Below are 20,141 nucleotides of genomic sequence, written 5' to 3' on the forward strand. Positions count from 1 at the left end.
TCCCATAATCTTCCCAGGAGTTGATGTGTCAGCAAATTCACCCCAAGGTCAGACTGTGGTTGGAGAAATAGCAAAAAACCCAGGAGCTACATGTCAGACTCTACAGGCCTCAGTTAGCATGTTAAATGTTAGAATTCATGACAGAATGAATAAGTATGGACAGTTTTGAAGGCTCTTCTTTACCAAAAAACAATATGGAAGAATGGATCTGAACAAGCCACTTTTTCTGGAAGAATATTCTTTGAAAATATGAGACCAAAGTAGAATCATAATTCTGGCTCGTGGTGGTTGAAAAACTGTAAATAATATTAATAATAATAATTTTTGTAGAGAACAAACAAATTCAGTTATGAAAATATTAATACATTACTGATTTGTGCATGAAATGTTTATATGCATGGTTTATGCATTAAGTTGTGCAGTGGTCCAATCAAAGCTCAGTAGCAGGACTTTGAGATTGAGGTTTGCTGGCATTATTTAATTAAAAGTAATCTACTGAAACTAGCACTGTAAAGAAGAGTGGGCCAGAATTCCTCCACAATGATGTGGGCGACTAAAAAATCACACAGAAAACTAATACTTTAACTTAATGCTCCTAAAGGTGGCTTTAAATGCGCATACTTTTTCACATTATTATATATCTGTCGGCATTTGTTAGGCTTATCAGTTAATTTCAACAGGAGAAATGGTTTCTTTGTAAGGTGACTGGATTCTTGCAGGACCCCTGTAAGGCTGGTTCAGGTCAAACTCTGTTCTCTGTCAACGTACGTACTAAAAAAATCTCAGCTATGGGCGTAAATATTGTAGTAGAAAGATGGCGAAGCCAAACACCTGCTAAGTGTCATTGGAAAGTGATTGCACATTAAAGTTACTCTGACACAATGTTTTAATTATTTATATTATTTATTTATTTATTTATTTTAGCAAAGACGGGAAGCACTATCTAACCACATGCTCTCAAAGTTTTTACAGCTCCGCGGGCTTTTCTCTTTTACTCAAGTAGGTTGAAGTTACATGAACATGATAAACTGATGGTTTGCCCAAACATCTGGCATTATTTTTTTTAAGTGATTCTTTGGAGTGACTTTTGTGCACAAACTGACATTATTTCTTTTTTGAACATGCTGCGTCCTATGTTTTGGTGGTATTGTTGGTTGAAGTTAGCTCATGGCACATATGATATAAGTCCTCTGGAGTTCTTCCTATGAAGGTGCCAAGGAAGACCTAATAATATGCTAACTACCCAGTTAGGTACATTGAGTACTTGTTGATCTTATTAGATAAAGTTTGCTTATTTTGAACAATGACAGAACATTTAACCAAAGACATGAAGATGACTTTGCAAGTGCAAGTAAGTAGAATTAGCAGTTAACATCACTAGTTTTGAAGTATTCTCAAAGTAGGCTACTTGTAAATTAATTATTTTGCACACAAAGAGAGTGTCCTGCATAGTTCCAAAGGTATTGCATTTCAAAGTAGGCCTAAGCATGCTAAAAGATAATTGAAATCATTAAAAGTTTTTATCAAGTTAAAATTATTAGTTGCACCTCACCTTAACAAAAAGGCTCAAATATGTTTTAGTTTGAATTTGTTCCATTAGGAATTGCTTGAAACTGATGGTAAGGGTTGCTGACACCAGTGGTAGAAGGGTGGGTCATCCATACACCTGACAAATGTTTAACAAATATACTCTGTGTTAATGCCTTCTATGGATATATTATTATACAATGACGCAAGTGTTTGTGTTTTTTAGCAAACACTGTCTTATAGTTCTTTTTTTGGTTTAGTTGTGATTAGCTTGTGTTAGACTACACAAAAGGAAATATCTGCAGCTTGTTTTTCATCATCAGTGTTCTTCACGCTTGATAGAACGATAGTTTGTCCAATAATCAGCAAGTTATGTTTTTGAAAGTGCCTGCCCTCTTTCAAACTGTTTCCAAGCAGGATTTCTGTGACCAGCCATCTGGTGTGTCAGACACAAAGAAGGAAGCATTTGGTTACATTTGTACATGTCCCAAAATTGCGTACACACAACATTATAAATGAATGAATCTGAATTTAACTGGGTAAAACTGGCAATTTACTGTGTTCCTGGTAAAAACATTTTTACATATAAATCTCTTACATATAAATATTTCTACAGGACGCGAGCGGCTTTCTAGCTTTGAGTGCTTCTGCTACAGAATTAATTTTTGTCAGAAAATATGCATTTTTCAACATATTTTGTTCCTAATTGAGCCTGAAGACAGTGAAAACAGCAGTTTCTGTTCAACCTACTCTCCACGCTCCCTGTGCACAATGAGCCACTGCTGAGGTTTTCTTAACACATTGTTGAGTAGTTTCTGTGGTTGGAGCAAAGGAAGTGGACCATAATGTAGTGCCGCTGATGCGCCGCGAAGTCTATTAACTCATTCACCATAAAGTGCCTGCCTGACTCGAGACATCCATCAACCCTTTCTGCCAAGTGTGGGGAGAAAAGTCAAATCACGGAGGCTGTAAGAAGCTGACTTCAGGGCCGAAAGATCACACGCACTCTTTGTGAAACTAATTCCATATGGTTGAGTTTTAATGTCAGAAGTTTCTTTGTTGGTTTTTAAAGGTCACTGAAGCAAATTACTGAGAACCGTTGATTCAGTAATGAGGTGAACTTGAATCGTCACACTCACTGCATTTGTTACTTCCATACCCTAAACACGCTCACACACAGATGGAAACACTGTATGCATGTACACACTAACATAGCCCCAGGTGTTGAACATGTTGAATTTTGCTGCTATTTTAGTCATTGAACATGATGGTCGCAGCTGTCGGTGGCCCCTCTGGACACATGCACACACAGCCACACATGCATAAGGTCTCAATCCCAAAGCAAGCACAGATATCTGAGGGAAATCTATGAATTCCCAGGCATGCTTTTGCCCCTAGTTTGTGATCCAAGTTTGAAAAATTATTAAAATACTTTCGAAATGAGCGCTGTACTCTTTTTGTCTTCATTTTCTTTATTGTTTCACAGGCAGGGGGAATTACAGGGATGTGGTGGTAAAAGGTATCGATTCACAGTTTCATGGACTGGGCTTATGAAAGCAAGTCAAAGGAAGAGAAAAACAGTGACAACAAGACAATCTGATATCAAGTCCACTGATTTATTTCCATTTTCAGAGTAGTTCGTTTTTCTCAATGGATTTACTAGATCTATTATATTAGCGGGGTAATATCATTGGATATGAGTTTGCAGAAATGAGATTACACAAACAAATCAGCTAAATATTAGTTTATCAGATCTCAAGACAAAACAGGATAAAATGCTTTCTGAAGAAACTGAAATAATGCCTTTCGAACCCATTAATTGATGACCGGACCTTTAAAAGAACATACAGTGTGCACAACAGCTCAACAAGAGGACATAGTAGGTGGGCGTGGGGGTTTGTTTACTAGCTAAAATAGCATCAGAGTACATGATACAAAAACTGTGCCTCATTCAACTGAGGGTTCTCTACAAAAATACATCTAATAACAGCTTTTTTTTCTTCTTTTCTAATGTACACAGTTTATCACAATAATACAGAAAACCTATGTTCATAGCGAACATATGGTTTCATACCCCGTGTGGTGCACGGCTACAAGGAGAGGACACCTTGCTGTGTCATCACACTAGCTATAATTCTCATGTTTTCTTGCACACACTGCTGCAAGAAGAGGAATAAGTTTTGAGGTTTGCTACTGTTCGTAAGCTGCATGTATGTCACCGCAGGCACCTATAGTGTCACTGCAGAGACATGTCTAACCTACCAAAGGTGAGGAGGCAGCATTTACTTAATGATGAGCTCTGGGAAAAACAGCAGAGCAGGCAAGGCAGGCAAAGACTGTTCCTATTAAGCTGTGTGTGTGTGTGTGTGTGTGTGTAGGTGTGTGTGTGTGTATGTGTGTGTCTGCGTGCGTTCAAGTTTCGGGGATCAATAAAACCAATATATTTTACAGAGCATGCCTTAAGATTTGAGTGAGAATAAGGATGCCAATCTGCCCACAAAAACTGATTCCTGTTGTTGAATTTTAATGCATATTTTTATTTGTTTTTATTTTGTCATAGACGCCTGCACCAGAATAATCCATATTCGCTGAGATGAATAGGTGCTGCCAGTGATGCCCCACAGCAATCGCAGCCAGATGTTCAGCTTCAGAGGAGCGAGAGAAAAACAATGTGTAAGTAGGTGTGGGCGTTTCTCCGCTCTTCCTTCCTCGTTACTCCTGCCATTCACGCCTCTGAAAGTCTGAGTGTCATGCAGTCGGGAGCGGCTCTCCGGATTTACGAAGAAGCGGCACATTTTGTTATCTGAGACAAATTTCTCCTGCACTTCAGCCGAGATCATTTAAATGAGATAGATTTAAACAAAGAATAAGGGTAGAGCTACGCCTTTTCCGTATGTACTGTGTCGTATCCCTCTGCTTTAAAGGAAAAATCCACCCTGAGGCGTTGTTCAGATAGAAAAAGAAAGAACACTTTGAACATCCTGCGTTTGAGTGAAATGATGTGACTGCGCTTGGGTTATTTTGTCACACACCACAGAGTGGAAAATCACCTGTCAAAGTGCAACAAGCAACCAGTGAGTGACAACAGAGGGGTGAGAGTGTTAATTTAAAAAAATGGTTATTTTTTCATTACCTGTCAGTCAAATCCTCACATCTTTCTACGTTTCATCGCGGCTCTGTCTCATGGGGAAAACCCCTGTTGGAGTCAACTGTGTCCTGCGGCGTGCTAAATCACTCATTGTGTGCGTTTAGGCCTAAATGGGTGAGTCACTAAATGCAAAGTTAACCACCTCTTCGGGATGTTTGTAGTTCAGCTGCAGTGGAGTGAGACGGGAGAAAATCAACAGTCTAAAACGTCAAGCGTAAAGGTCAGACGCTGGAGCCAGTTCATCAGAAACAAAGAGCAAAGGCTTATTTCTGAACTTAACATTTTGTTCTGACGTTCAGCCGTCACGGCCTGAAGACACACTGCAGTACAGACTCACAATTTATGTTATACCATAGACGATAGTATATAAAAGATGGACGTGGTTTCGTGGTCTAAAAGGGGAAACGTTGGATTTTCTTAAAGCAGGTAGTATATGGTAAAACAACCCTAATCCTCACCTGATTTATGACCTCTGATTATTTTATTATCTCAATAGCTAGTTTCAAGCCTTACTGAATACAACATGTCGTTCGTTTAGTAACTTATGGTTGCATTTAGAGTCAAACAGTTCATAAACCAGGGTATGTTTTAAGGCCAGAGGTGGGCAATTTAACTTTCCAAGGGGCCACAAGAGACGCTGGGTCTGCTGGAGGGGTGCACCAATAGGCTTGTAAAGACTTAAATGAATATTGAAAAGAATTGAGTTCAACTTATTGGTGCGGCTTTCCACTGTGTCTCGTGTGGTCCCATGGGAAAATGCATAGCCCGCTCCTGATTTAGCCAGTGCCAGAATATAAATAATAAAGTGTGACAAGGGGTATTTTACAACCATGCATGCATAGGACACAGAGAAATGGAGCTATAGTTGCAAAGTGCAGAAATATCTGTCTTTGATGGCGTGTTGTGGAAAACAGGAAAGTAATTTTTCCTACGTGCAGAAGTGGATTAATGAACTCGCTGCACAGAATTACAGTCGGGGTCACAGAGAGAGCGCAGAATGTGCTCAACACATTTCCATTTGTTTTGCGATTTTTGAGTGAGATCATGCTTTCAGTTACAAAATTGTAGGATTTAATGTAGCTGAGGGAGCGCACAGTTGCTACCTTATAATAGATATACAAAGTGCTGCCATGTGAGCATGTATTACTTAGTATGAAGTCTTGGCAATGGCCAAAAACGCTTCAGTCAAGGTTTTAAGATTTTACAAAGCATTATGTGAAATCATTGTGGGTTTGTTCATCTATTATTTACAATCAATGGCTTTTGCTGTAATGGCAGCATTAGCAGTCCTATATTGATTCAGAAAATACAAAATAATCATTAACATTTTACATTTTACTGTAAGTTGTGTTAGTGTTATCCACTGATTTTCCAGCTATTCACACCTCCCCCTTTTTTAAAATTTAGTACTGTAAGTTATAGGGTAATACAACGTAAAACAAAGACTATATTTTTGATACATTTATAAATTTACTTATAAACAAATAAATAAATGTAATCACTTTATTGCTATGTAGGATTTAGGACATGGCTTTTCTGTAATTTCAGATGTCAATGTAAACTCTAGACAAATTCATCTGCAAGGTTGCTCTTAAGTGTTTCTTGTGTTTCTTTCCCACACGACTGGGTCAAACTTGTCTGATGCTTGGTTCCGAGATACCTGTTGTTAAGCTTTGATTGGTGTACATACAGACTGCTCTGCGACCTGCAGTTATCCCTAACACTCATCTCTAAATACAGGGAAACCAACATCTTTCTCTGCTGCTTTAAAATCTCATTGAGCCAAGGTTTTCAAAGGGCGACCCACAGGCCAGTGGCAGTCCTTGGTGGCATTAGGTAACAACAAGTCAATTCTAGGTAATAACCAATCAGCTTAGAATTACCATCAGGAAATCTGCTCATCCTTGAGCAAATGCAGATGTGTTTGCTGCATCATGTGCTGGCTCCCTAAATTGGCACTTTTAAAACCTCTCTCAAAGAAGGTTTTTTTTCTCTTTGCACTTCCTGAAAATCATTATTCATCTGTTTTATTGCTGTACTGGACAGTAAAATGAAAACATAATTTTGAAAGATAGGAGAAAGAAAGACAATTTTGTTACACAGAGTCTCTTAAGAGACCTTTTTTTTGGCTCATGCTGCATTCACATCGTGTTGGACCCTGAAAATTTCCTGTTATTCTGACTAGATAGTGTTCACATTATCTCGGCCTACTTATGCTTTCACGCCCTGAACATATTATCTGTCCATTACTATGCCAGTCTTGTAGTATTCTACCATTTTAGCATATATTAACTCTGCTGGACCCACAATGGGCAAATTTACTGTTAAAGCAGACTAAAGAGATATCATCTTTTTTAATTCCATACATTTTCTTCCTTGTCTTACTCTGATTCCTACATTACCCACAGTGCCGAGTGACTGCAGATGGTGCACTTCAAGGTTTGGGTATGTTATGCTAGCATTGGATCCTTTAGCTCCAAGCCTACAGCTTTAGGCAGCGATGAGGAATGGGCTACATGTGCCTGCTGCTAAGCTCAGTTCTTTCCAAACTCCACACCCCCAGATTTTATTCAGTTTCAAACTTTAGTCCCAGCCAGTTGACTCAAGGGCAACTCCCCAAGACCTGTAAACAGTCTTTGATGTGTAGAATTTGTGGAGTTCTCCTTTAATTTTGCTCTTTATTTAGCTCCAAGTTAAAGAGGATTTGCTGCCATTAGTTCTATACAAATATCTGAGATTCTGTCTAGAATATCTATGATTTTTCAAGTTTGTTTCATTATGGTGTGGACGTGTTTTTCCTGTCTGTTAAATGGTGGATGCTTATACAGTACTAAACAGGGTCCTTTGAACAGTGAATAACACGGAGCTACTCCAGTATAGTTTAAGAATAAAAACATGTAGGTTTAAACTAAGTGAATGTGGCAACAGACTCATATTTTGTTAGTGAAATCTAACCAGAAAATACCCTTTCGTATTTGTTAAACGATGAAGCTTTCTAATTATGCAAAACAGCAAAGTAGCAAAAAATTGCGTGTTTAATGTTTTTAGAACTTTGGGTTTCTTTTGAACCCATTCTGGGAAAAACAACTTCCTGTTGTCCTGTGCAAATCTTGAATGCCATCAGCTCTTGATGGCCAGCGACCCGGAACATACAAATTAATTTAAAGAAAAATTCCAGCACATCTACGATGACAGACTGAAGAAATCTGAGCATGCGAGGGTGAATTCATCCTTTAAAGTCACAACATTTTCTAACGTGCCTCACGAGCAAATCGCCAGCTTAAAATGCAAAACAGCAGCTCTGACTGATTTCTGCAGAGGGAAACGAGCCCAGCTGTGTATCCCTACCACGATCCCGCTGGCTGCACACCTGAGGCTCATTTCAAGTGGGATTGCAGTTGATGAAGATAATTAGCCATCTTTATTGTTTTTCAGATGTGTGAATCAGTGCTTGAGTGTTTGGACGGGGTGATGAAGTTTTCCAGAGGATTTGGCTTTAAGAAGGATCAGTTTTGTGTTTTTACTCAAGAGTTCCTGAAATTCCTCACATTTCAGCTACAGTAAAAGTATGCAAGCAATGACACCCAAAGCTGTTTGCACCCACCTGACAAGTAATTTTTTGTATCACAAATGTGAACATGTACCACTCTCAATTCTTTCTTTTTGTTCCTCTTTTTCAGAACAATAACTGCAAGGGCAAAACTGCTGGATGTGGAGTGGGGTACAGAGATGGGTGGTGGCTCTGCACAGGGTGAAATGCTGCTGCTAAGGGATATGGACCAGGGGCATCCAGGAGAGGGATGGGAGAAGATGCATAGAAAGTGGGAGTAAGAGCGGGAGGAGGAGGTAGTGGTGGTGGTGGTGGAGGGATGGGAGATAAATGTGGGGAGAAAGAGGGAATAAGATGAGGGTAGGAAGGAACGGGGAGGTGTGGTGCAGGTGGGAGGAGGGAAAGGTGATGTTGGATGATGGTGTGATGGAAGGAGATAGAGGAAGAGGAGGATGATGAAAAGGATGGCTGGAGGAGGAGAGGAGGATGGAGGTGGATGCACGATGGAGGGAGGCGATGAGGAAAGCGGGGCATCTTCTCTGGGAAGAGAGGTTCAAAATCTATCTCCCTCTCCTTACTTCTTTCCTCCCTTTCCTTCTCCTTCCTCCTCACCCATTCCTTCTCCCACTCTTCGTGCCTCTCCTTCAACTTTTTCCTCTCCATCTGTTTCTCCTCCTCCTTCTTTCTCTCCTTCTCCACACCTCTTTCATCCTCCATCTGCTCCCTCACGGGTGCAACTTCTTCATTCACAGCATTAGCACAGTGATTACAATCAGTGACATGATTACCGTTAAAATCGTCACACTGACCACCGTCAATATCATCGGCTCCACCTCCAACACTTTGCTGAATCCCTACGCCGCTTTTGTAATCAATCACTGAATCAGAGAGGCTGTTTTTGTGTCGAATGTGGCACTGAGATTTGGCTTTCTCCTCCTCGCTGTGGTCACTTTTGTTATTTTTCTGGCTGTAATCGCAGTTATGACTAAATGCGTCATTGGCTTTGGAGTCATTACACTCTATTTCATTCACTGTGTTTTTACATTGACAGTGGTCAGTGTGTCTGTTATTAGTGCTACAGGCAAAATAATCTTCAGAAAGGCCATCCACAGGTGTGTCTGCAGTTTTCTCACTGGCTTTTTTAGCCACGTGACCACGACAAAGACTTTTGTCTTTCTCAAAAGTAGCACTAGAGATGGCAGAACTGTCACGCTTATTTTGCATGGTGCCCTTTCCATCATCCTGACTGTGGTCATTGGGTTTGTTATTGGTATGACAGTCACTAAAAGGTTTCTCCGGTGAACACTTCACCTTTTCCTCGCCTCCAGAGGGACCGACGTTAAACTGGCTGTAGTCATTAGCGTCTGCATTGCTGAATTTGCTGTCATCAGAGCTGCAGTAGTTATCGAGTTTGTCAGCGGTGTTACCCTCCCTGGTATTTGAACACAGAGAGTGTTTTGTCCTGCAGAGCAAATGGCAGTCAACAGTTTTGTCCTCTGAAGTGTTGCAGGTGTCCTTGCTATTGACTTCAAGCGCCTCGTTACCATCCTGAATGCAACAGGCCTCGCCCTCGTTTAAATCCGAAGTCATATCAGTGCAAGCTCCGTCTTGCCTTAAAACACTAGCGACTCTCCTCGCCTGTCTCCTTCCCCTTTTCCGTTTCTTCCTTGGCGTTGCACCAGCCTCCGGCGATCCGCTCTTCCTCTTGCTGGCTGTTGCTGCTCTCTTCGACATCACTTCCTCTGAAAGCGCATCGGCAGGGAGGGTCATGTCTACACAGGCCGGCCTCAATCTGGGCTCTGTTTCTGTCTGTTGGGCAGAGCAGCATGTGGTCGGGCTTGACACAAGATTGCTGTGTCCTGCAGGTATTGTTTGTCTTTGACTGCATGCTGTTTCTCTAAAAGGAGCAGGGACAAGGCTAATCGTTGGTTTGCATGCTGTTTCTCTGTGAGGTTTAGGAACAAGACAAATTTCTGCCTGGCTTGCAGTGTCACAACAGGAAAAAGGAAGACAGCTAATCGCTGGGTTACATGCGTTTTCTTCAGCTTTCGGAGCAGCGCTTATCTCTCCCTTACTCAGATTCCTTTGCTCCTCATCTCCCTGTCTGTCCTCCTTCCCTGCTTGTGTATTTTTGTGTATCACCCCCATCTCTCTGTCATTCTGAGCAGAGTCGGGTGTAATTGCAGGACAGCATGGCATCTCTATAACAGACCCTGGGACGAGGCTAATCACTGAGTTACATGCTGCATCCCTGCAGAGGAGCTTTCTGAGCCCCTGGCCCCACCCGGAGGCTGATTGCTGAGATTGATGCTGGCTGGCCTCCCTTTTCACCTGCAGACACAGCTGGTTACACCGATTACACCGATTCACAGGAAGATTACTTAATAGCTCCCCTCTCTTCTCGTCATTTCTACCTGCCCTCTCTTGCTCTGTCTGATCTCGTCTTATCCTTCTCTCTTCTCCCCTCATCCTCTTTTTTATCCCTCCCACCAGCCGATGTGCTGCAAGATTACTTAATAGCTCTTTTTCTCTCTTCTCCTCTTTTACGGTGCCCTCTCTTTGCAGCCTGTCTTCTCCTTTTCCTTCAAACATCTGATTCACACAAAGACTGCTTATTATCCTTTTTCCCCTTTCTGACTCTTTTCTGTCTGTTTCCTCTCCTCTTTTCTTTCTCCCCCTTTTTCTCATTCCTCTCCTTACCCCACCCCTCCTCTTCCTCCTCCTCCTCCCTGATTTTTGAAGGCCTAGCGTCGGAGCATGGTGGCCTTCTGCAGAAATGGGAACAAATTTTAAAGCGCTTTCATCATGGCAGCTGGAGCGATCCGGAACTGCGTCGCTACCGCTACAATGGGCTACAAGTTCCATAGGATTTCCTGCCTGTCCTCCTTCATCCTCTTCTTCCCTTTCATCTATCTTCACCTCCTTTCCTCCCTTCATATCCTTCTGCCTCTGTTGGCAGTCAGGTTGTTTGATCACAGATGGCTTTATTCTCTCACCCCCTTCCTCCAGCCCTCCTTTCTTTTTTTCACCCCCTTCCTTGGCCCTGTTATGCGCTCTGAAGTCATAAAGTAGAGGATTGACACTGTAGGAAATGGAGGGCGAAGTTTTGGTGTAGCTGACCATCTCCGTTGGCCACAGAAGAACCCTGCTACCATCTCGGCTCAGGACACGACAAAATGGCTCTTTGGGACGACTTGGAGGCAAAGAAGCCGACTCTTTTGATGGAGCAGAGTTTGACTGGGGAGATTGGGGATTGGGGAGAGGAGTTTGCTTGGGCTGTGCTTGAGCTGACGTGGTTTCAACACATGAAATTGATTTTTTAGGCTCATTTGTTGTAGGACAAGCCAGATCTTTTACTTCTTGGGGTTGGGTTAAATCTGTCTGATTTTCCACAGCATCATGGATTTCAACTTTGCTGCTTCCACATTCTGAATCTGTGCTTATACTTTCAGAAATATGTCCTGAAATGCCACTGTTTAAATAAAAATGAGCTCTAGTCCCACTTTCACTGCTGACTTGGGCTCCAGTCCCATCGTCCTTACATAAGGAGAGCTGGGCTCCATTCCCATTGATAATTGATTCCTCTACTCTGATCACATTGCGATTACATAAAGAAACCTGGGCTCCAGTCCCAGAGAGTCCCACAGTTCTTTTCTCAGTAGACATAATGGCTCCAGCCTCAACGGGTCGAGTTTCAGTTTTACTCTCCTCACTGCACTGGTTTCCAGTATTCCAGTGATTTACACCAACAGCAACCATGTCTGCGGATGATTTGAGCTGCTGATCGGTGACTTTCTCCCCCAGATTTGTTTTCCTGTCATGCACTGCCGCACCTTCTTGCTTCCCTGACAAGCCAGAGCCCTGCCCTGCTTGGATAAATACGGCAGCTGATTGGTGTAAGAGGACACAGCTCCTTTTGGGGAGCGAGAAAGAGACAGGGCGGACTCTGCTCAGGATGGACTGGACGTCAGAGGCTCTGCATACTTCCCTGCTGCTGTTGATGCTGACATTGGTGGTATTAGTAATGGAGGGGGTGGTGGAGTTCTTGCTGATGCTGGTCACTGTGGTTTTGTTGAAAATGGAGCCATTATGGGTGGCGCCAGAGGCTGTTGTTGGGATGTTATTGGGAGTAATGGGATGGCTTAAATAATCATGAGCCCAAGGGATCTTGTTAAAGTGGCTGTTTTCTGTAGAGCTGTTGGTATCAGTGTTTGTCAGGGTGGTGCTGATGCTGGGTGTAATGGTTGGCAGTTGACTGTAATCCAGATGGGTCTTGTCAAGCACGCAGGAGTCAGAAGCAGCAGTAGTTGTGGTGCTGTTGGCGTCTGTTTGCTCATAGGTCCACTGTGTTTTGCTCAGGAGTGCGGTTTCCAGAGCAGGGTCCAGAGGAAGGAAGGGCTGTATCCGGGGGATCTGAGACTCTAGATGGAGAGGGGAACAGAAAGGATTATAGCAGCTGACACTGGTTACATTTACATGTAGAACATAACAGGATTATGTGTCGAACCTAACTATAAAGAAAAGAGTAGGAAGGGATACAAAATACCCTTCCTACAAAGAATACCATTCATTTTTAGGGCTTCCTATACAGTAATCTCCTTAGGCTTTTTTGAGCATTTTGGTGCCGCACCATTACTCTTTTGTTGCTTTCAGCACGTCTAAATATGATTTATGGATGTAGGATGGACTTAGGAAAAAATAAGCGCAGATTTGAATGTGTCTCACTTAGAAATGGCAAAAAATAAGACTTGTGTAATATGTGTAATATCCATCTTTTTACAGCCATTATGGGGCTCACTGTGCTGTCAGACATTCGTCTGTCTATACGTCAGTTTGGTGAGAGATTTAGAGAAATTGTTTGTTGAGTGAAGGCTTTAAGATGAATCATAACTTTAAAAGTGATCTATAATATGCTACATCAGAAACCTTGTTTGTAAACTGTTTGAATTTTAGAAGGGGAATTATGAGTCTTCCTACTCTATAAGTGAAATGCATTTAGGACTTCAACTCCACTTAAATTCAAGCCTTCTTGAACTTTTGCACTGATTTCAAATTTAAAATGAGAAGCGAAAACATATTGAACGCGTTGCTGATGCTTACTTTTCATCTTATTGAGTCATTCTCACAGCATTTCTATTGAGACATTCACATACACTGTGAATGTGGTAGACAAAATACTGTAATCTCAAGTACAGTATAATAAAATAATAATAACTTATCTCAAGTGCCGTTTTCTCCCTCTTAACTAAAGGAGAAGTAAAGTAAAAAGTAGTAAAAACTCTATAATAGTAAGCAACTTGACCCAGAAGCATCCTTTAGTTATGCTGCTATAGGGAGGTTGCTGGGGATTTCCCATGATGCACTGACTACTTCTTCTCCAGGCCCTGCTACCACAGCATGTCATTAACTCTTGTATTTTTCTTTCCCAGAGTTTGACTGATGTTTTTGTTGTTCATGGACTCTCTATGAGGAGCTACAATCTTTTCTGTCTTCTATATTCTCATGGCTGCACCTCCCCTCTCTCTACTTCTTCCTGTTACAAAGAAATTCCTTCTCTGGGACTCTCCACCATTTGACCTTAGAACTGAAGAAGCTTCTCGGATGAGAGGTGAAACGTCTTCAAGTAACTTAAAGAAGTCCAGACGCTTTTCTTTGCAAGCTCCTTTGACTCCTTCTCCCCACCTTCACCAAATGCTTGTTCATATCATCTGGGATCCTCTGATCATTTATAATTTGAGTTTTTACCTTACAAAACAAGCCACCTTGAGACAAGTATTCTTGGTGCTATATCAGTAAAACCGGTGCTATACATGAAACTAAATTCAGTTGGAAAAATATTTTTGAACAAGATACGAAATCTTAAGTTGCGATAGTTATATACCTTCCACCTGTGTTGCTTCCCGTTTCTTTCCTTATTCTGTTCTGCTACAGTGTTTCCTCTATCTCAGGTCCACCAGGTAGACTAATTAAGGATTACCCTGCCCCTGCTTATAGGAGGCTGGGAGAAGGGTCTCACTGTCTCCCAGACCAAGTAGCTCTCCAGCATCCCTGCTTCTTTGCTTATTTTCTGGTTCAGGACTCATTGTTTGGCTTGCCCGGACTCTTTATATACTTTTGTTTCTTTTTTTGCCAAACTTCTAGACATTTACTTCCCATTTTTTCCTGGTAAACTGAAGTTCAGGTGTTGTTCTACTGGGAACAGCAACTTTGTAATGTGTTAAGGTGAGCATTTTTGTTTTTCATCGTAACTATGATAGTCAAGCCACTTCCTTGCAGAGGACAGTAAAAGCAGAGATATAAGCGCTAAGTAAATGCCACCATTTATGCTCAAGCTCCTTAACGCACAACTAAAATACCCCAGTGTCCGCCAGAGCAAAATATAAACTGTAAAATGCTCATATGATATGATTTATTCTGGAGTCTTAAGCCATTCCATTCGCACAAAGGTCAGCACTGCTGAGATGGGTTGGAGTTGGTCAACAGCAAGAAATTGTGTGTCAAGGTTCATCAATGTTGAACACAGGGCAAAATGTCTGTGTTGATTTATTACAGCAACTCCAGTGATAGCTTAATTTTCCCTAATATTCACTGCAACTACAGAGACCCTAAAGCATCATTTTATTCAGTGTCTAACCAACCAGATTAGGTGCTTGTTATGTTGTACTCCACTCCTCCTCAAACCACACCCTCTCATATGTGTGCATTTCAGGTCTTATACATTGGAAAAGAAGTGAAAGCTCTGACATCAGAGTCTGCTGTCAACAGAGATATTTCAGCGATTCTGCAGCAGACCACACGCTATTGAATCCCTCAATATCAAGAGTGATATCCTCATCACCCAAACCAAACACATACTCATAAAGTATTTAAGAAGCCTAGTACATGCCTTTTTAAGTGGATAAAAGCTCTTACTTGTTCCCAGTGTGGTGTTGCTTGGATGGATATTGCTGTCGTTCTGCACAATCTCTGGTCTGGACTGATCGGCTGAGTCGACAGCCACGGTGGTGGACCGGAACATGGGACCAGAACCGGGAGCACTGAGGAGAGGAGGATACAAATACCAAAGCGTTAAAAGACCGCGAGAACAGGACGCAGCAATAGATCAGAGAATGAAATAAACAGAATAAATTAAAAGAAGAGAAGAGAGAAGAGTACAAAGGAAAAAAGGGAGAAGGGAAAGAAAATGGGAAACATAGACAAAAAGATGAAGGTAATGAGAGAAAAATGACAAAAGAAAAGATAAGGAAATCAGAAAGAGGGAGATAAAAAGAGATGGAGAGGAAAAGGTTAGAAGAAAGAAAATGCAAGGAAAAGAAAATGAGGAGACAAGAAGAATCAAATGATGAATAAGAAGAGATGTGAGGAGAAAATGAAGTGGAAACAAAGAGGAGAGGAAGCAAGGAGATAGGAGGGAAAGATTAAAAAAATAAAGGCAAAGAGGACAATAGAAATATAGATGGGAAACTGAAAGGAAAAAAATGAAGAGTGGAGGAAACAAGAAGATGAGCATTGAGGAGGGCAAGAGGAGAGTAGAGCTGAAATCCAGCTGAAAATCAATTTGGCCACGCTTCTCTTCTCTCTCCTTTTGTGCCAGGAGCCAAACTGCATTGTTGCAAATCTGAAAATGGCTATGACAGCCGATACTGATACATGTACAGTGAGTGGGTTCAGCCGTGCAGCGTGATTGGTCAGAAACACTTCATAGCCACTCTGAAAATACCCGTTAAGCACAACAAAATGCATTTTATTGCATTGTGACCAACGAGATTCTCAGTGATCTCTCTTTTCTTCTTTACTTGCAAGGCTGAGAGACAAACATAGGTCAGTCCAGGAACACATGAAGAAAATGTTCATGCATGGAGTCAAAAGTTGGATGTTAGATCATGTCTTCAGAGAGTATTTTAAGGCAGAGATCAATGTTCGCTTTACGTGGGCGTGCTCGGGTTGGGACTTGCAGCTTTGAGCTCAAATTGTGCATTCGTGTGCAATCGTATACATTTTGAGAAATCAATTTTTTGTGCTTGGTAGCTCGCCAGATGAACCTTTCTCATCACACGCTTTGAGCAAGAAGCAGCCAAATCTGCATCATCTGTTTCTGGACCTCTCTGTTTGTTTATCATTATTCTTACAGGATTTTTTTTAAAGACAAACAGCACGTGAGCACAACAACTGTTTGGCAGCCCACTTGAGAGTCCCAGATGTCGGAGCCTCCCACCGGCACATGAACAAACAGACTGATATGTAGATTTTTCAGCAACATTAACACGCAGCTGTAAAGCAGCTCTGACAGACATAAACATGGCGGGGTGTTCCCCGTAATGGATAAGCCAGCTCACGCAAGTTCATCATTTCTACCGTCTGATGATCGTAACTCACTGCAGCTACATGAAAAGGACAGGGCTGATTTAGTAAAAGTCATTCCTGTTCAGTCGGGCGTGAGAAAGTACCCACCTCCAATATTTTGTGAGCTTCTGTTGTGATAATTGTGGTAATTTTGAGGCATATTTTCCACTCATTTTGCATCCTATCTGCTGTTTTCAACCCCTTTCTAGTAACTGTAGATATTTGTGTTAATTTTGTGCAGTCGGAAATTATATTTCAAATTAAAGCCTTAATTTGTTGGTCAACTATTTTTTCAATATTTTGATTACAGGCTTGTGTGGGGCAAACATTAGGTTATTTTTAACCACTCTGACAACTATACTGTAAACATATTGGAACAAACATAGTAACTGAACATGCATAATATTTTACGTAACACCCATAATTTGCTTCTGCAAACCCAGAACTTATCCAACACACCCACTCTGGATGTTACAATAGTACTGGACAAATGCAGCTACAAAGACACTATAGAAATAAGTACAGTGAAATTTTCCTAAATGGGTACTGCACATCTGTAAAATACTTCAAGTTAATTTAAATATAATCAGTTACACCAACTTAAAAAGCTTGAAAATTTCTGAGACATTAAAATGATTGAACTAGGATTTTCTAAAGTATAAGTTTTGATACAGTTTTATTCAATTATGTTAGTATTTGTCACCATGCTCTTCACTCTGAAGCCACCCATGGGTATAACTACTGCAACTACTGTTCAGGTCCTTAAGTTTTGTGGCGTACTGTATTTGGGTCTCACGTGGTTACTTAAACACATAATTTTAATCAGATGAGGGTATACATACTAACAAGCGCAGCTATATAAAGTACTCTACAAGTTCTTGAAATATCAAAAGTTTGAATGTGTTCTCACGAGGGTCACCACATGGGCTACACAGGAAACAGGGAATGTCTTTGGACGTGAACACATGAGCAGCAGCGAGGCCAGTACGAGCGCTTTGGTGTTTGTGGATTTTAAATTGTTTTCTTGAATGAAAAAGATGTGCTCGGAGGTTAGACAAGTTTCAAAATGCAGCAGGTCAGGTTGCTGTTTGATTAGTGACATTATTATCCTGTAATAATTCACACTTTGCATATTGTTTACACAGAGTACTAAAGTAAACCAGTGGAGCTATCAAACTGGGACACAGTGTGAGGCTCCTAAATACAAGGCCATCATTAATTCACATTTGAACTTTGAATGTGTCAAGTTCACTCTGCTACCACATGACTGTACCGCACAGTGCAGCTCAAATCACATCATCAAGTTTGCAGATGACACAACAGCGGTGGGTCTCATCACTAACAATGATGAGTCTGAATACAGAGAGGAGGTACAACACCTGGTGGACTGGTGCCAGAGCAACAACCTGTCTGTTCAGGAGACTAAAGAGATGGTTGTTAACTTCAGGAAGACACCCCACTGCACATCAATGGATCTGCTGTTGAGTTGGTCAACAACGGGAAGTTCCTGGGTGTGCACATATCAGATGACCTCTCCTGGAACCTGAACACCACCACCATCACTGAAGAAAGCCATTCTTAATGGGGAACCATTAAGAGCGTTCTCATTCCTCACTATCCAGAACGGGAACTGCACTTTCGCTGAAAAGAAGTCTCTGATAGTGAGAACAGCAGAGAGGATCATTGGAGGCCCTCTCCCAATCATTTCCTAGCTCATCATCAAACACATCATCTGATGTGCAATCAGCATAGTGAATGACACTTTCCACCCCTCACACGCACTGTCCTCCCTTCTTCCATCTGGCAGACGGTTTCACAGCATCAAAACCATAACGGCCAGACACTGCAAGAGCTTCTTCCCCCAAGCAGTCAACTACCACCAAAGGGCCGATAAACATAAACACTTTTACAAACAAACACTTTGACAAACATAAAGATCTCTACAAACATTTTTACAGTACTCACTAGAAGACTCAATAATAACAACACAAACTTTCACATCTACATTATGCTACACTTGCACATTTTACATCTTTCACATGTCTTCGTCTTGTCTTGTCCACAATATCCTGACCATAATTTGAACATAGTATTCAATACCAACATCTCACTTTACTGTAATTACACATGATCACTTTGTATTGTCTTTTGTCCTTGTTTATCATACATAGATATAGTTAGTATTAGTACCTTTTCATCTTTTTCATTTTACTTAAATATAGTGAGTTATTAATTTTTTGTCATTTCTAGTTTTATATCCCCTGTAGATATATTTTGATACCCTTATAAATGCACCATGGGGGGCTTGGGGTGAAATGGCCGTTCGATAGATACACTCTATACTATATATATTGTTGTATTGACAATAAAGATCTTGAATCTTGAATCTTTTCCCGCCATCTATTCTGGAATGAGCATTGTCACAGTTTTAAGTCCTGTGTGATGATGAAGCAGAAGACAAACTAAGTGTGGACAGATTATTAATAATATTAGTCTGATAATGTGATTTATTTAGCTTAAAAGATAGAATAAGTTTGAGATTAACCTCATGCAGGAAAAATGTACTTATTTATGAGCAATTTTCCAAACTTCTTATAAATATAATGGAAAAAAAATTGTATTTGATAACATTTAATATTACAATAATGGATTACACAGAACTGGGCAATAAATGTCATTACACTAGATGTCTTTCTGAAAGTGCTGTAACTACGTTTAAGGAAGTACGTCCTTCACTGTTATCTTCTTTAGTGCCATGTAGCAGGACAAAGCAGAGCAGCTACCTTAACTCTACTCCCACAGAATGCAATACAATGCAAAACACCTTGAGGTGACTGTTGTTGTGAATTAAATCCAGTAACAACTGAATTTCATTTTTAGCTTATTCAGTAGTCCATCTAGATTTTTTCCTCTAAATCTGCTGCTTGGTGCTGGTGGAAATGGTACTCCTGAGAGCTGGAAAGTGAACCAAAACTGTAAATCTTCTTGGTCATAAAACAAAAAAAAACAAAATAGATTTTTTTATTCATGCTCTGTGGGGCTGAAGAGAAAGGCAGATGTGGACATTGTACCCTTTTCATCCCATTGAAAAACTACAGCTTGAAGTCCTAAAAAAGACTTTAAAAGATAAAGAAAAAAAACACAATGTTTAACAGTTTCACTGATTTTTGGAAAACATATTTTTTACCAAGTCGATTTTGAAACATATTCCATAAAATATAAATGGAGCAACTGCTACAATTGAGCTTTTTAGACATAAAATATAATAAATGGGTTGAAAGGAAAGAAAGAACTTATGGATGCTACTAACCACTCTCCCTTCCTCCTGTCTTCATGCTGATTGAGTCTCCTCAGCACTCTCTCCTCTCTCTTCTCCTCCCTGCGCCTCCTCTGCCTCCTGCAGGCCAGTGCTCTGTAAAACTCCCTCTGTTTCAGTTCCTTCAGTCGCTGCAGGACAAGCAGAGTGATTAACAGAAGCAGATGCGGTCGTATCAGGGCTGCATTAAAAAGGAGATGTAAGAGGTCAAATGGATAATACATTAAAAAGTTGAATTTAAATGTTTAATTTGTGAG

At 40.9% G+C, this 20,141-nt stretch overlaps 1 protein-coding gene across 1 annotated transcript in view; it reads right to left on the bottom strand.

Annotated features, from left to right (window-relative positions):
- Nucleotides 1-2,978: 2,978 nt before the first annotated feature.
- Nucleotides 2,979-20,141, bottom strand: part of LOC102290703 — an 80,159-nt gene continuing 62,996 nt past the window's right edge. The window contains exons 3-5 of the mRNA XM_005949670.2: nucleotides 19,879-20,015; nucleotides 15,138-15,262; nucleotides 2,979-12,646 (exon numbers count right to left, since the gene is read on the bottom strand). Coding sequence (XP_005949732.1) covers nucleotides 8,352-12,646; nucleotides 15,138-15,262; nucleotides 19,879-20,015 — 4,557 coding nt within the window. The 3' untranslated portion in view covers nucleotides 2,979-8,351. The remainder of the gene's footprint in view (nucleotides 12,647-15,137; nucleotides 15,263-19,878; nucleotides 20,016-20,141) is intronic.

The sequence above is a fragment of the Haplochromis burtoni genome, unplaced genomic scaffold (genome assembly GCF_018398535.1).
Source record: "Haplochromis burtoni strain Fernald_Lab_line unplaced genomic scaffold, NCSU_Asbu1 Contig_106, whole genome shotgun sequence".
NCBI classification, from domain to species: Eukaryota; Metazoa; Chordata; class Actinopteri; order Cichliformes; family Cichlidae; genus Haplochromis; species Haplochromis burtoni.